The following is an 18,428-nucleotide window of genomic DNA, read 5'->3' as shown; positions in this document are numbered from 1 at the left end:
GATCACATCCAAAGCAAACACTAATAACTGTACCTCGAATGGGCCATAAATTTTTAAAGGGTGAACTCAGCTTGTACTGGGCCAGATATTTTACAACTATCACTCGGCCAGGTATTGAAGATCTCTAAGCTGCGGTATTAACAAGGACCTTATCAACATCAATTACATTCTCCAGCATGCCAGCGGGGAGAGAGCGAAATACAAAGAGGATGGAGGAATACACTTTAAGACTGATACGAGATGAGCTGGAGCAAGAAGGTTTTAATGTCTTCTATAAATCAGATTACACACTCGGTTAGAAACGGAAAGAAAAAGAGAGGCGTGTTTTTGCAATGGCCACAGTTCAGTAATCTGCAGTGCTGAGCACCAGCTTGCTAATGAGAAGAAAACCACAAACAGAATATGCAAGCCAAGCTCTGAAACGAGAGGTTATATTTAGACGGTTAGGAGAGACTGCATTAACAGCCTCACACTCCTCTCGCAATATCTATTCCTCATCTGAGGAGGATTTACTCTAGTGTGCTTATAAGAGATGGTGTTCTGTTTATAGACAACCAAAGACACGACTGATCCAAGCTACAGTTCCAGAACAATGATTTAATAAAAATCTCTGAATGCTGTTTTTATGGGATTTTCTATTGACAAAACTAGAACAAGTGGATTTTTTTAAGGGGCAAGTGAAGGATATTTTTCCTGACTGATAGGACAAACAGCCTGCGATGAGAAGTAAAAAAAAAAATTCAGCAAGAATAATTTAGATTTTATTATATTCAGTGTAAATGGCGACTGATAATAAATAATGTATTGGCAGTAACAAGGTCGCATCAGTTGAAGCTCACACAGCCTGTTTTGTTTGAGGCAAAGACTTGTGGAGAAATCACAAAACAAACACAACCAAGTGTTATAAAAAATGTGAAAGTTTGTGAAGATTAAGTATAATAAGCAATGCCACACGAGAGACCTTCTTTGTTGAATTCTTGAATTACACATTGATTTTATACAACTGTTTAATGTACAAGTAGTTATTATTGAGAGCCCCACATTTAAAAAATTTGTTACAAACAAAAATCACACCAAATGCATCATGCATGTCCACATGATTTAGTGTTTATATATACAGTTGAATTATTAGCCCCCATTTGAATGTATTTTTTAAATACTTCCCAAATTATATTTAACAGAGCAAAGAAATTTTCACAGTATGTCTGACAGTATTTTTTCTTCTGGAGAAAGTCTTATTTGTTTTATTTTGACTATATAAAAGCAGTTTTTAATTGTTTTAAAAGACATTTTAAGATCATTATTATTAGCCCCTTTACGCTATATTTTGTTTTGATAGTCTACACAGAACAAACAATCTGTATACAATAACTTGACTAATTACCCTAATCTGCCTAATTAACCTAGTTAAGCCTTTAAATGTCACTTTAAGCTGTATTGAAGTGTCTTGAAAAAATATCTAGTAAAATATTATTCACTGTCATCATGGCAAAGTTCAAATAAATCAGTTGAGTAATGATCAAATGAGTATTAAAACTATTATGTTTAGACATAAGTTGAGAAAATATTCACTCCGTTAAACAGAAATTGGGAAAAAAATAAACAGAGGGGCTAATAATTCTGGGGGGCTATATCGGATGATTCAATGATTTAAACAATAATTCAGGGATTTGCTCATTCTTGAATGAATCAGCCATTTGAATGAAATGCTTAAATAAATGACTCAAAAATTGGCTCAACAAGACTTTTCAGCTCCAACTAGGGATTTAGTTGTATGCGTCAAAGCATCACTGCATTTCATACAGTATGTCCAACATGAGTGAAATGGTCATCAGCTACATCTGTGTGATTACTTTGTGATTGTTTTCAAGAATGTCGATAGATAGATTAACCACCTAAGAACCATCTTGTATTTAGTTGATAAAAACATTGAAAATATAATTTAGAATAATTTCGTAATGTACATGGTATTCAATAACTGTGAAAAGATATCAGAATGTCATTTAATTTCTGTGCTGGAAAAGTGATTACCTATTTACTTAAAAGTGAGAAAACCCAGTGCCTTAAAAATGTCAAGTTTAGTTTACTTAAAAAAAAAAGTGAGCTTAACTCAATTTCATCATTTACTTAATTTTTTTAAAGGGATAACTCACTAAAAAATGAACCCTCTGGCATCGTTTATTTATTCTTTAATTGTTACAAACTTTTTTCTTCATAACTTTCTTTCTTCTGTCAAACACAAAATATATTTTAAAGAAATAACCAACCTGTAACCATTTACTTCCTTAGAAGAAAAAACTAATACTATGAAAGTCAATGATTACAGGTTTTCAGCTTTCTTCAAAATATCTACTTTAGTGTTTAACATAATAAAGAAACTCCGAAAAGTTTGAAACCACTTAAGGGTGAGTAATAGTAAGTATATTTATATTTTTTGGGTGAACTATTCTTTAAAGGCAACAGGTTTACACACTCTTTTGTAGTCGAATCCTCATACTACAGTCTCAGAAATAAAGGTATGCGAGCTGTCACTGGGGTGGTACCCTTTCAAAAGGTACAGATTTGTACTTAAAAGGTCCATATTAATATCACAAAGGTGCATATTAGTGCCTAAAACGTACAAAAGTGTTCCTCTTTTAGGCAATAATATAAATGTATGAATTCCCAATATGGCCCATTAAGTACAAATGTGTACCTTTTGAAAACCCCAGTGACAGCTCGCATACCTTTATTTTTGAAAGTGTACCACCTTTTACAGTGTGTGTTAATTAAAACTGCCCTTCAAGGCAAAAAAATCCCTATACCTTAATAAAAAAAAATATCACAAATATACTTACGTAAAAACATTTTTTACTTAGATAAGTGTACAACTGATTTACTTCACAAACATGTCAAGGCTTAATGTCAAGCCCTGTTTTAGTTTTTGCACACTAACCTTCTTGGTGAAGTCCATGGCTTTGAGAATGGCCAGGTTGAGTGTCTCTAAGGAGGCCAGCACTCCTTCATAATCCCCCATGTGGTTGGCAAAGTAGTCTGATAAACAGAAATGAAAAAGGACATTATCAAGCAATATAAATTCTGCGATTTCACAAGCTTTGAAAACTGAAAATATGGAAGTTATACTGGCAAAAAAAAAAGCTCCAACAGAAAAATCAAATCCTCCCCAAAAAGCCTGGTACAAACATCAGTACAGAAAAGACAAAATCTATAAAAAAAATAAAAATAAAAAAAAACATCCTGTAAAACAAGTGAACAGATATTTTTTTCTGATACTCACCGCACAGTTCCTTGGTGTCAACATTACTAACACATCACAGGAAATGGACAGCGTACAGAAAGACAGGAAAGAAGAGGCAGGAGAAGAAAGGCATAAGAAACAAGGGAAAACCCATCACAACTCACACATTACATCTGTGTCTTACAACAGCGTGCATACAGGATCTCTGTCTTATCATCTATTTACATGGATCCTCAAGACAATACAAAATAAACCTTTAGAAATTGTGCTATGTGAACCAGAACCACAGAATCCCTCAAAGCCATCAGCTTCAAGAACATTAATAAATCAGCCTGTTTAACATTGATCTGGTCTTCATGAATGAAAAGAAGCATATACGGGTTATTTTAAAGTGATTTCTGATGTATAGTTTGCTCAGAGATGAAAATCTTGTCATTTATGTATTACAAACTACACTCAAAAACTGATTTTTGCTGATTGTTCAAATTACTTATTTAAAATGAGCTAAAACAACCAAATTCTGGAGATTTTTTGGGAAACTTAATAGTTTTATGTTTAATCCACTTACATTTGTTACATTAACTTAATCGATTTGTGTTGTGACAACATGAATGAATTGTGCTGAAATCTATTTAAGATAATTTGAACAATATTGGAAACTGGTAGCCATCAACGACTATAGCATATCCATGAAAGCCAATGGTTTCCAACATTATTCAAAAAATCTTATTTTGTAATCAAATAAAATAAAAAAACTCTAAAATTTTTATAATCACTTGAGGATGAGTAAATGGTGCATGAATTTAGCTTTGTGCATGAACTATTCATTTAAAAATCAACATTTTTTTCCAAACATGATCTCAAATATGAGCTCAAGTGTTATAATATGATAATGTGCTTTGTAATTTGCACTGCTGCCAGTTCTTTTGATATAAATTTTCATATTTTTTAGTTTACATCTATCAAGTTTTAGCATATAATGTTAGCTCCTCCTGTTGCCCTTTCAGAGATTTGTCCCATCTTTCTCCATCTCTTTCTGCTCTTGCACTTTTCAGCTCTTTATGCTTTCCCTCACTTGGTAAAATGAAGGTGTCATCAGCAGAGGGAGGCACAAAGAAAATATACAGTACAGAATGACATTTACAGGCGAACGATGGGCACAGAGAGTGAACATGGCTAACAATCCAGCCTTTTTTGAATGGCACTGAGCTCTTAGTGCTTGTCCTGTCAAATAAAGAGTACAGTATGTCCATCTTAGAAGAGGACAGAAGAGATGAGTAGAATTGTTGTGTATAATACAAGTCTTTTTGTTTGTGGTATATCCCATCTATATCCATTAACACTGTGCTAAATAAGCTATCAGCTTATACACCCCTCACAAATCTATCTTTTAAATTCACACTTTAATAGGAAGCTATATACAATATTATATTTGTGGATACATTAGATTAGTCAGTACTGAAGCCAAATCTGGAGCTTATCTAACAAAATAACTGATGATTATGGTCTAAAAACTAGTACAGCCAAATATATTATAGATAATATAATAATATATATGTTAGAAAAATATTAAATACAAATTTAAAAAGAGGAAAAATCAAGAGAAGCAAAAAAAAAAAAGTGAAAAATTTTGTTGAAAATTTGTAGGTTGTTTTTTTTTTTTTTTGCAATTTTTTGCTTGAATTTAATTGTATTATCTTTCAATTTCTAAATATGTTTGGCGACTAAAACATAATTTTAATAAATATATCTGTTAAATAAATCTGTTTAGTTTAAATACACCAAAATACATTGCCTATATTCACTGAGAAATGTTTAAAATATCTATTTTCAAATGGGGTGCACTCAATTATGCGGAGCAGCGAGCACTAGCTAAAAAAGCTATACACGCAATAAGATCATCTTCATAAGTGCCTTTATTTCTAACATTTCATTTTGTGGGGTGGATTAATCATCTAACAATTATCCTTTGGCTTAAAAAAATAGCATATCGTCACATTTGAAATACTTTTAATATTGAGAAAATGCACTTATTCCATTGTTGCACCCCCAATATTCAAAAGACGTTTGATATATATACAATTTAAATCAACATTATACAATATAATATAAAATAGACTTTGTTTGGTATAATGTCTTAATTTAGCTTTGATTAATGTATATTAAAAATTTAGTTCATTTAAAGTTATCTTGTTACCTCAGGTAAAATACTCTGCTTTCTATAAGCAACAAAGCTTCACTGAATACGTCTAATGTAAAACAACTAAAATCTAAAGTAAAACTAACTAGATTATTCTAATTTATCCAAACAAACAAAGCCAAATCAAACATCCAAGAAAGTACACACTTAGACAATAATGACAGTGCACTAAACATGAATTAACTAACATATTTTAGCCATTAAATTGTTTGGTAGTAATTTCTGTTAAGGCATTAAATTCACCAAAAAATGTTCACAGTCATGCTTGCACCTCTTAATTCATTATCAAGGGCACATCTGAGATAATTGACAGTAATTAACATTATTACCTACTGGTATTCATTTGAATAATACTGTTATTATTTTACACAATCAACATGTCTTTTTCCCATGATATATTTTTTTTTCTAGTTGAATATCATTATCTATAAAGAAACAAGAAAAATTGAGAAATACAATGATTTGCAAACAGAAATAACATTTAACTTAATTAACATTGATTTAATAAGCAATTATGGATGGCTTGATATTTGACCAATTATATTTTAAAGTAAACAAGTTTACTTGACTGGAGGATAAATAACTAAAATATAGATTTCTATGATAGCTGCATGTGGTTAGAATGCTGCTGTAGTAATGTTTGTAAACATCAGCGTGACATTCACATAAATGGAGGACAGTAGAGAAAACATGACTGTCTAAATGAAATGGTGTAAATGAGCAACATGCATCTATTGTTCTGTACTCATTGTGATGAGTGCTTATGTAAGAGGAATAAAATATGTCCATGAGTGCAATCTAAACAAGTACAAGGACACATTCATCTCATAACTTTGGGATAGAAAAAGCACAGCCACTTGACAAGGATGAATCTTTCTAGCTTCATGCAGTTTATCAAATGATGTATACTTTAATTTAAGAATGTGCACATTTGTTAACATATACATAAAATACTTTGGGCGTTAATAAGCTTAGCTTTAGCTTGTCATAGTCTCAACTGAAAAAAAATTGGTTTGTGAGGCACTTTTTGGAGCAGCTTTGACGGTTAGAGAGTTTGAACGGGATTCAAAGTTCGCAGATTCGCATCCAGGTACTGTTAGGCCGTACTCACACTATGTACAGTTGCCACAAACCGGGCCAAAGCACGCTTGTCCCTCCTCCCATCTCCCCCGATGGCCCGCACTCACACTACAATCGGGCCTGGGCACGCTTACGTCATCGATGCCCAGTAAGCGCTCTCGCTCAGCACAGAGGAGATTTCTATAGTTATATAGTTTTAGTCGTTTGATATGCAGTGACATGCAGTCAAATATTTCGCCAAACAGTCCTTAGGGATGCGGTGACATGCAGTCAGATATTTCGCCAAACAGATCAGCCACTTTTGATGCTCATAAAAAATCATAAAGCCCTCGTGCTGCAGGAATGTCCCTAAAGTCACGTATGGCTTTCAGTTTCGGGTTTTGGCATGTTTTGCACTCACACTACAAACGTACCGCGCCAAAGCCCAAGTGAACCGCGCTCAGGCCCACCTCTTCCGACCAGGCCAGGGACGGCCAAGTGAACTGTGCCTGAGCCCGATTCTGCGCACTCACACTTCTCAAACGATTCGGGAAACGGGCCTGGGCACAGTTCGGATAGCATAGTGTGAGTAGGCCCTTAGTGGGGTGAGTGAATAACCAGCACTCACTTATGTTGCGTTCACACCAAATGAAAAACACTGTGTCACTTGCTCTAGTTTACTCACAGGATGTTTTTCGCCTCAAGAGAATTTTTTGCTAAAGTTGAATTATTTTGCTAATTCCGTGTCATTTTCACTACAAGAAAACTAAATAAATTTGTATTTGCGTGCTTGCATTTATGTTATACAATATGTGATATGTAACCTACCTACTATAACAACACTTAAAGGTCCCATGGAATTAAAATAAAGTTTTTAGATGTTAGTATCAGTATTATTAATTTCTTAGAATATCTATAAGCTAGTGTGCTCTAAAATGACAAAATTCACATTCAAAAGATATAAAACTGATATAAACATGTAAAGCTTGTAGTTTGTCACTTCTGCCTAAATGAAACAATAGTTTTATTCACATCACCACATACTTTAGTTTCTCATCACATCATAACCAGTCCAATGCTCGCTAGTATCTGACATGCCCCGCCCCCTTCATGACGCTTCTTATTTGCTTTTCATTTGATGCACTGGAGCTCAACCACTCTCACTGGCAGAGCAGTGATAAAACAATGGCTGTTTTTTGGGGGAGGAGCTACACTATGTCCCACCCTCTCATTGTGTTCAAGTTAAAATTACATCAAACATAGAATAAAAATGCATATTTTGAATTACTTCACAGGCCCTTTGATTCGGATTTTGGTGTAAACCAAGCATTACACCCTCAGCACCCATGCTGAGATGAGACCCTTGGGCAAAGCACCAAATCCCCAACTGCTTCCTGAGTAGGCCACCGCTTAGAGTGTTTGATCACAGTCTGTACGAGTCGCCTTAAAAAACACTTTATGTGATGTTACTGTCATGTGAGGGACACTGACAACAAAGTTGCGGACCCAAATTCAAGATTTATTAAGAGATATCAGAAAGGCAATGATCATCGGTTAGAAAAAATCCATAAGAATGATTAAGAGAAAAGTGACTGATCCGGGCAGCAAACAACGTAAAACAAACAAACAAAGCTAAGGTCAATACACAGGACGGCAAAACGCACTAAAGTGTGTGTACTGTTTATGAAGTCTATCTAATCAGTTCATGAGAAGCTCCCAGCCGTATGTGTGTGTGTGTGCATGCGTGTAATCAACAAAGAACCGGAACAGGTGTGTGTGTTATGCGTGATGGGATTTGTAGTTCATATAGTGACAGAATTGTAGTTCAGGTGAAGGTGCTGTCACGGTTGTGGGTTTGTGCGCTCGCCTGATTGTTTGTTTTGGTTCCCTCCTGCATGTGTTATTGTGTCTGTGTTGTTTTGGTCAAGTGTTTTGGCATCATCAGAAGTTCTGATTAGCCTGCCAGCTGTAGCTTGTTATTGCGACTATATCTGGGTGGTGGCCCTATGTCTCCTTGTCAGTTCGTTTAGTTGTTCACGTATCTGTCTCTTGTTTAGGACTGGCGTGGACCTGTCTCTGGATTCTGGTTCGATTTTGTTTCCCTGTCTGACTTCTGTGTTTACCGCCTACGATTACTTCAATCAATATTTTCTCCTTGTTTAATTATATTGACTGTGCGTACTGTATATTACCTCCGGACAATAAATCACTTGCAATTGGATTCATCTGTTTTCGCTATTCTTAAAGAAGTGTGACATGTGTGTGTTTATCAACGATCTGCAGCCGCTAGATTTATGTGGCCCTTCATCCCATTATAGGGACCAAATGTCTTCACAAGCATGTACCTTAAAAATGCAGGGTTCCACACAATTCATTCATGTTGTCCCAACACAATTCAATTAAGTTAAACACACATTTAAGTGGATTGAACATAAAACAATTAGGTTGTCCCAATAAAATCTCAAGAAGTTTGTTGTTTTATTATTTTAAATAAGTAAATAATAATTTTAGTGCAGCAATAGCAGTCAGTTGCAACCCAGGCTCATTCTGAAAATATATTCCTATATACATTTCTGGAGAGCACCAAAGATGTCCCAGAAGCTACGATTTTTGCAGTATTTGTTTTTGCAAATCCACCAGAGGGCGCTGTGTATGCTATTTTACAACTCAAATTTCTCTCGCGAGTGCCATTCCCGCCTGCTGTTCTCAAGTAAACCCACCAGAGGCAGCTGTCGACAGACTAAATGACCCACACTCCTCCTTCTCTAAACCCAACCAATAGTGTTTTCAAAAGCATCGATTGACCTGCTCACCCACTTCCGAACCCAGCCGACAGTTTTTTTAAAAGCAATCCAGAAAAGAAAAGCCCTCACCTGATTTTTACCACTTTTACCACATTCTCACTCTGTTATTTATTTGTTTATTTTACTTTTTGGCTTCTGTTTTTGTCTTAGCTGCTTTCTGAAACCATTCTTAGCTGGACTAGAACCTTGTCATGGTGGTCTGTTTTCCAGGCCGCCAACATACATGCTAAGCTGACTGGACAAACTGGTAACAGTAGAAAAGCCGTTCATAAGGAGATAAGCAGTCATCTGGTAAGTGTGAAAAGAAATGCCATCATTCCGCCCTGTAGCGTTCATTTTAACGACAAAATGCAGCCATACATACTTCTGGCTACATATTTCACAATCTCCAGAAATGTATACAGGGCTAAAATTTCAGAATGAGCCTGTGTTGGTCATTTTTTATTTGACTCATTAATTGTACAGAATAACCCATCAAGAATGAAGAATCCTTAAAATGTTGGGGTAAAAGAACGAAATATACAGTCAACAGTATAAAAAAAAAATCTATAGAAAGTCCCCATAAAACATGAAAAACCAACATGCAAGTGTGTGTGTGTGTGTGTGTGTGTGTGTGTGTGTGTGTGTGTGTGTGTGTGTGTGTGTGTGTGTGTGTGTGTGTGTGTGTTTGCGTGCGTGCGTGCGTGCGTATGTGTGTTTTATCAGCATGACATATTCAAATAAATAAAATACAAACAAAAATACAAGATGTATGTTTCTCATATCACACATCTCAACTCCAAAGACATGGGTGCAAATGAGAAAGATGCATAAAAAGATGACATGCATGCAGTTCTCATATTTCTTCCTTGGCTGGATCTTCACCCATCTCCCCCACCCAGTGTCTCCTCTAGCAGCCTCCCCCATCTCATCATCCAGCCCTCTTGTCTCCATCCCTTTCTCTGCACCAGTCCTTATGGGCTCTGCTGCTTCATTATTTAGAGAGAAGGCTGTGTTGGACCTGCAGATCAGCGACCGCATCCTAGCAGCTGCAGACTTCTCCTGCTTTTTTACATAATTCATTCTGAAATGTGATTAAAGACAACACACACACACAGGAGCTGCTCGGCCTCCAGAGAGCAGCTCACACACACCTATACACACAAACACTGAGAGACTGTGTGTGTGTGGGGGATGAATGAAGAACAGAGAGAAAGAGATGGAGATCTGGCTTTAGATGAGACAGATGTACTCACGATGATGGTAAGACACTTTCAAAACACAAAACTTTTGAGAGAGAGAGAGAGAGAGACAGAATGGATATGTTTTTGCCAGGAGAAGCAAATCTACAAGGTGCTCTAAATGGCTTTGTCCCATTACTGATCCCCTCATCACTTCATTATCCCTCATCAGTCACTGTCGTTTTGTTTTTCCCTTTTCTTGCCATCCATTACCCTTCATTATGTCTGTCAGAAAAGAATTCTGCCTCATTTTTTGTGCATGGTTCTTGAGAAGCCATTAAATATAATGAGTTAAATTTGGATCCAAGACCTGAAGACACTGCTTACAAAGAAAAACCAACAATCTTCAAAAATGATGCAGCAGTTTCACCAACTACAGATATTTTTATGTTTATAATTGATTTTTATTACCCTGAATCAGACTTCTGCAAGCTTAAAACATGATATTTCAATGCCAGATTTTGTAAAATAGTGAATTTGTTTGTTTATATATTAATTTATGTCATATATACTTACACTATATATGCATGAATCATTTTACTTATTAAAATAACATCTTAAACATTATACACTCACCAGCCACTTTATTAGGTACTAGTACCGGGTTGGACACCCTTTTACCTTTAGAACTGCCTTAATCCTTTGTGGCATAGATTCAACCAGGTACTGGAAATATTCTTCAGAGATTTTGGTCCATGTTAACATGATAGCATCATGCAGAGGCTGCAGACTTGTTGGCTGCACATCCATGATGCGAATCTCCATGGTGAGACTCCATCTCCAAAGGTGCTCTATTGGATTAAGAACTGGTGACTGTGGAGGCCATTTGAGTACAGTGAACTCACTGTCATGTTCAAGAAACCTGTCTGAGATGATTTGTGCTTTATGACATGGCGCATTATCCTGCTGCAAGTAGCCATCAGATGAAAGGATGGACATGGTCAGCAACAGTACTAGGGTAGGCTGTGGTGTTGATGCTATATTGGTACTAAAAGGCCAAAAGTGTGCCAGAAAAATATCCTCCACACCATTACAACACCACCACCAGCCTGAACTCTTGATACACAACAGGATGGATCCATGCTTTCATGTTGTTGATGACAAATTCTGATCCTACTAGACTTATCAGACCAGGCAATGTTTTTCCAATCTTCTATTGTTTAAATTTGGTTGGCCTGTGTGAACTGTAGCCTCAGTTTCCTTTTCTTAGCTGACAAGAGTGGTACCTGGTGTAGTCTTCTGCTGCTGTAGCCCATCTGCCTCAAGGTACGATGTGTTGTGAGCGTTCAGAGACGCTCTTCTGCATACCTCGATTGTAACGAGTGGTTATTTGAGTTACTGTTGTCTTTCTATCAGCTCGAACCAGTCTGGCCATTCTCCTCCGACCTCTGGCATCAACAAGGCATTTGGGACCACATAACTGCTGCTCATATATATATATATTTTTTTATAGATATTTTCTCTTTTTGGACTATTCTCTGTAAACCCTAGAGACGGTTGTGTGTGAAAATCCCAGTAGATAAGCAGTTTCTAAAATACTTAGACCAGCCCATCTGGCACCAACAAAGTCACTTAAATCACTTTTCTTCCCCATTTTGATGCTCAGTTTGAACTTTGACGGGTGTACCTAATAAAGTGGCCAAAAACGCACATTCCAGACACATTTTTAGTTGTGTCTTCAAACTTTGCAACATTAAAATAAAAAAATTTGCAATTACAACAAAAACATTTCCAAGTTTGAAAAAAATGACATTATCTGGGATGCATGTATTGTTTATCCACAGACGTTCATTTAAAGTAGATTAATTGAAATAAATTATGAAAACATGAGGTGAGAATTTGTTTTCTAAAACCACAGTGCCAAAGCTGATGAAACAATTACAGTGCTTTGCAAAGCAGCTTGCATGAGATGAAGCTTGTGCTGAGGGCGAATATCACCTCATTCTTGATCTGACACTGACACTGACTAGAGTCTCATAATATTGAATATAACTTGACTGTGTAACCCAAATAAAAAAATAATAAAATAAGCAAGGCACACACAGGCAAATTATGCCTGCTGTTATAATCAATATATTGACCATGTATTGCTCAATATATCGAGCAATAGGCATGACCTCAATTGTCGGTGATGCAATCTATATTGCCCTTCGTGTTTAGATAAAAATTAATGTCAGCAACCCTTTACCTGACTGCAAAAAGGCACACATTTACAAATAATGTTAAAGGAATTTAAAAAAAGGCTTAATTTAACCCCCTTTTTGAGTGGATTTTGAATGGAGTTTTACCATTTTTGAATCCATTCAGCTGATTTCAGGGTCTGACGGGAGCACTTTTAGTTTAGCTTAGCAGAAATCACCTGAAAAAAGTCCCCAGCTAAAGATAACTGTAGGTAAAATCATTGCATAATGTCATTGCTTCTGCTGCAGCCATGCTACAGCAGAAACGTTCCTTGATTATTAAGCCAGAATGAGTTACTAGATGGATTAGCAAAACGCAAAAATTATGAAATTTCTGTTGGTCTTTGTAAACAAAATTACTCTTTTTTTATTTTATTTTTTTTTGGAGCGAGATGCTTATGGTCTAATCCAATTCAATGATTTATGCTAAGCTAAGCTAAAAGTGCCTCAGCCAGACACAGAGATCAGCTGAATAAACTCAAAGATGGTAAAACTCAAACGTTGAGAAATTGATGAGCTGTAAAATAAACCTAACCCAAAAAGGTGAAGTGTTTCTTAAAAGCCATTTTATAATTGCATTCACATTTTACATCACTGGTGTCAAAGTTTATAGGTTTTGTCCATTGAAAGTGTTTATGGCTGTCTGCTTTATTATGTTGTTGTTGTTTAATTAGTGAATCAAAACTATCACTTACTGCAATAATTTCTGACAATATATTGCACAGTAATACATGACAGGCCTACACACAAACTCTCATGCTTTTTTTTCATTCTGATCTGTACCCTGTCAATTTAAGCAATGTTTCGTTGTTTTTTTTTTCATTCACTGTTGACTAGTTGTGTATTCAACACTTTGTGTCGGTAGAATCACCTGGTGTTATCAGAGTCAATGGTGTGAAACAGCTTTTCCAGCTCCTCTTCGTTCAGAGTGCCATCGGAGAAGAAAGCCTGGAACTCATCAAGGGAAAGCTTTCCATCATCTGCAGGGAGAAACAAAGGAGATTTCAGTGGCACAATCTCATTTTTATTACACCAGACAGGACTGTGTAGCAGCATCAGGGGTATTTCTGTAACTGCATCTTAACAGGTACAACAGGCTGCCATTAGTCACAGCATCACCATTACAATCAGCATCACCTGTAACGTCTGAACACCAAATATAAACATACTGTATGTGGGGCTTATAGTCTATTAATCAAAAAATGTAGGAAGAAAGAAAGAAAGAAAGAAAGAAAGAAAGAAAGAAAGAAAGAAAGAAAGAAAGAAAGAAAGAAAGAAAGAAAGAAAGAAAGAAAGAAAGTCGCCTATCCAAGTTTTAGGATCAACAAATAATAACTTGAGTTCTAGTTAATTATTTGGTATCAGAAGTGGCTTATATGAAAGGCAAAGGCCTCTGGATTACACTTATTTTACCAAAATAAAATATGACGATGCCTTGATTTTTAATTATTTAATTAGGACAGTAAGGTCTGACTTTGCTTAGACAAAAGTCTTGTCACTTAACAGAAATAATGTACAGTATAGAATATAAAGTCATGGTGCAGTAAAAAGAATTAATACTTTGTATGACTCCCATGAGCTTGGAGGACTGCATCCATACATCTCTGCAATGACTCAAATAACTTATTAATAGTCATATGGAACGGCAAAGAAAGCGACCTTGCAGGACTCCTAGAGCTCATCAAGATTCTATAGATCATCTTCAATCCCTCCTCCTCCATCTTATCCCATACATGCTCAATATTGTTCATGTCTGGTGACTGGACTGGTCACTTCTGAAGCAGCTTGACCTTCTTTGCTTTCAGGAACTTTAATGTGGAGGCTGAAGTATGAGGAGCGCTATCCTGCTGAAGAACTTGCCCTCTCCTGTGGTTTGTAATGTAATGGGCAGCACAAATGTCTTGATACCTCAGGCTGTTGATGTTGCCATCCTTGTGTAAACTCTGGCCACCCCTGTGGCCACCCCAATATGATTTTGCTGTAAATATTATTAATTTAAACCTACTTGTGCACGTTCACAATATTTCAATAAATAAATATCAGCCACTGAATTTTTGTGGATTGATTGGTGTCACCGACATAGCTGATTCACTGCCCCTCGCCCTCACCGATTGTCGTTGACAGCACACGCACACTCCTTCAATAGACACCAATGGCAATTTAATATTTCCCTTAAGGTGCATTAATAGAAGAAGCTGTATTAATAATAGTATGGCTAAAAAAGGAATATGGATAAATTATATTATTAGTCAGTATAGTGTGCCCATGTGTATATAGTAATGCCTTTTTGTTCATTTGTTTGTTTTATTAATTCATTCATTAATGGTTATTAATTTTTAGACATGGCATATACTGTATGTTGTACAAAAAGAATGTGAAAAATAACTGGAAAAAAATATATAATTTTTTTAAACAAAATATAGATTTTTTTATTTTATTGAATTTATTTTATCTTATTTTATTGAATTTATCGATTTTTTAGTACGCAATTGCGATATTTCAAGAGTATTTAATTAAATTAATTTAAACCACATTATTTAATTTACCAGAAACAAAAATATAAGATTACACTGAATTCTTTTTTATTTTTTATTTTATTTTTTTTTTTGCGTGCAAGCCCAAGATTTGGTGAGGCATCTTTTGGCCACCCCTAGAAAACCTTCTAGGGCTCCACTGATTTCTATGAATCCTGGGTCCATGTGGGTTCAACTAGGTTTTCTGCAGTATTTGTGATGATTGGGTTGCACTTCAACAGATGATTCATCGTAAAAATCAACCTTATGGCACTTTTCTAAATGATCAACTAGAAGGCAAGTTATTAATTGTTCCTCTTACAACTGGGATCGATGGGAAGACATTTGTCAGGTAGTGTACTGTTGGAAATGAAAAATCTAAATGATATAATTTAATTAGCATTTTGCACCAAATGTTGCACATACGGAAAATGCTCATTTAAATACAGAAATGCACTGCCTTTATTTCACACACTGCATTGTCGTACGACATTTTACATTTCAAATAGAATTTTGCTACTCATATGCTTCCATACTAACCATCTCCATTTAATTTGTCACTATTACCATATGCATCTTTATGTTCTAGACAAACACGAAGATCTCTGAGTAAGCTTACCGGCATTGACACAGTGTGCACAATTTGACACATAATTAATAAGCCTTTATTACTAAGAGGCAGCCAATTTCTAATTTAAGAACTTGCGTGAACATAACACTTTTAGAAATTTGGTTGGTCAATAATGTGTTATGTTCAGTATGGCTGCACTTATATATATATATAAAAACTGAATATTTTTGTAAAATTAGGAAATGATTATCTTTTTTTAATATATTTTTTATATTTATATTCTTACTCCAGCTTTGATGTCACATGATCCTTTAGAAATCATTTGAATAGTTTTATTGGTATTAACCCTTTATAAATATTTTACTATCCCTGATAATATTTTTTTCTGAATTTGAGTCAATGTCTTGCTTACTATAGTAAACATTTCTAAAATGAATGATCACATATATATATATATATATATATATATATATATATATATATATATATATATATATATATATATATATATATATATATATATATATATATATATATATATATATATACAGTATATATATATATATATATATGTGTGTGTGTGTGTGTGTGTGTGTATCTTTCATGTTTCATTTTTCATCACAAGTGAAGACAGATAAGTTCACTGATTCTCTGTGGGGAAGGGTCGAGAAAAGGTTGGTCTAGTAAGTAGCACAGGGGGGGAGGGAAAAGGGGATAGGGGTGTTACAAGTACCAGTCTCAGATGCAGTCAATGCTGGGAGAAATGAAATATTCATCACCCTGGATTTGTCCTTGAAGTTAGACCTGTGTTTATTGGACAAACTGAAGCACGAAATACAATATGAAAGTAAGTGCAGACAATCACCGGCTCCAAAGAAACTATTGGATTGTAGTCTCTAAATCCAAAAAGCCTTTACTGGAAATGAGAAGCACTCCTGACTTGTCAGTGCAGTTCTGTATCTACACATCCATTACACTGCCATGTATTTATACATGACCTTTAGCCATTTTGCTTTTTATAGAAGCACACAATATACTGTTTAGGAAAAAAAATGTTTCTCTGGATTTACTGAATTTTTATGTTTGAGTCTAAGTAAGAATGTTATTATTTGTTTTATTAAATAAAGGTTTCATACATTTTGTTTGCAAATAACAAATAAAAAATATTATCAGTGTCATATTTTCCTTGTTTAATGAATTACAATTGGTCAAAAGTCATTTATATTTTTGGAAATCCAGTTATTTCAATAATGGGGGGGGGAGATATATATTTATATTATATCATATTAAGTAAAGTACAATATTAAGTAAAGATTATGTTTCTTGAAAATATATGAAAACGCAGTTTTTGGTTAGTTATAATATAAAATTTCAGCTCATGCCACCATACCATCAAAAAGATGTTAAGAAGTATGTATAGGGTTTTAAATTGAGTTTTTAATGTGATTTATGTGATGACATTGAATGTATTTGTGTTGCCTGTTTTTTTCTGTGATGTGTGGAATGTGAACACTGATGTGGTTGTGTGGTGAAGCCAAAGCTAAATTTTCAAATGTGGACAATAACGAAAGTAAAGTAATGTCCATTGCTAGACATTTAATTTAGACCAATTTGAGATTAAGATTTTATTTATTCTTTTGAATTTATTTGATTTATCTCAGTCAAAAAAAAATATCCTACCTTAAAAAAGAATGCATCATTGGAAAGCTGAGAAACAGGAAATTGTCTTTTTCCATAGCACGTACCTGTATGCTTTTCTGTCTCTAATATTACAATGTTCTCATCCTTTCTCCATCGCCATAAAAAGCCTCGTGGTTAGAAAGTAAGGGCAGAAGGGAAGCAAATTCAAAAGCAATTTTTTCAGAAGCACATCTCTTATATGGAGTGTTTTTCTCTGTCTTTCCCCATCTCTATGCATGAGCACGGGGAACCCAGCCCATAATTAGGCAGTGACCCACTTTTTCTCTTTTGCTCTGGAAGGATTGCTTGCTCAGGAAGCAGACATTTACTTCTCCAGTTTCCACGTTCAGCATTGTGCTCTGATGACGGCTGATGTGTAACAGAAACATTACCTCCGTAATACATCCTAATGAGTCAATAAACCTCTCTGCACCAGCTTGGCTTAACAAATTAATCTTATACAACCATAATTTCATGTTGATGATCACCGTTTGGATGATGCTGGTTGGAAAAAAGAATATTTTTTACAGTATCTTCTTGCAGAACTGTGTAAGAAATTAACTGTCCCGCTGAGCAATTACCTGCAAATTGCTGGCCTCACCTAAACTGCATGTGAGCTGCTGTAATGCTGCTTGATGGACAGAAATAGTTTATCTTTCTAGATAATGTGAATGGCCTTTCAGTGGGACTTAAAAGTCCCATCTCATATCTTAAGTGTGTCATGACAATGGCAGCCTTTCATATTCTCAGATATAAAGATTAAAATCTATGCTAAGCACTGACGATGAATCTATACTCACTGGCCACTTTCCAACTGCTTGTTAACGCAAATTTCTAATCAGCCAATCACATGGCAGCAACTCAACGCATTTAGGCATGTAGACATGGTCAAGACTATCTGCTGCAGCTCAAACTGAGCATTAGGAAGGGGAAGAAAGGTGATTTAAGTGACTATGAACATGG

At 35.3% G+C, this 18,428-nt stretch overlaps 1 protein-coding gene across 3 annotated transcripts in view; it reads right to left on the bottom strand.

The window, feature by feature from the left end:
* necab2 (N-terminal EF-hand calcium binding protein 2) overlaps positions 1-18,428 on the bottom strand; it is a 205,973-nt gene that overhangs the window by 98,167 nt on the left and 89,378 nt on the right. For all 3 annotated transcript variants that reach the window (XR_015514377.1, NM_001328213.1, XM_087292316.1), the window contains 3 exon segments: positions 13,573-13,681; positions 3,278-3,303; positions 2,936-3,033 (listed from right to left, as the gene is read on the bottom strand). Coding sequence is in view for 2 of the 3 variants with exons in the window: in NM_001328213.1 (NP_001315142.1) it covers positions 2,936-3,033; positions 3,278-3,303; positions 13,573-13,681 (233 nt within the window). In the remaining variant the exon portion in view is untranslated.

This window comes from Danio rerio, chromosome 18 (assembly GCF_052040795.2).
Source record: "Danio rerio strain M-AB ecotype USA chromosome 18, GRCz13ab, whole genome shotgun sequence".
Taxonomy (NCBI): Eukaryota; Metazoa; Chordata; class Actinopteri; order Cypriniformes; family Danionidae; genus Danio; species Danio rerio.
Note: the sequence above shows the minus strand (reverse complement) of the source record. Positions and strands in the feature narration are given on the sequence as shown.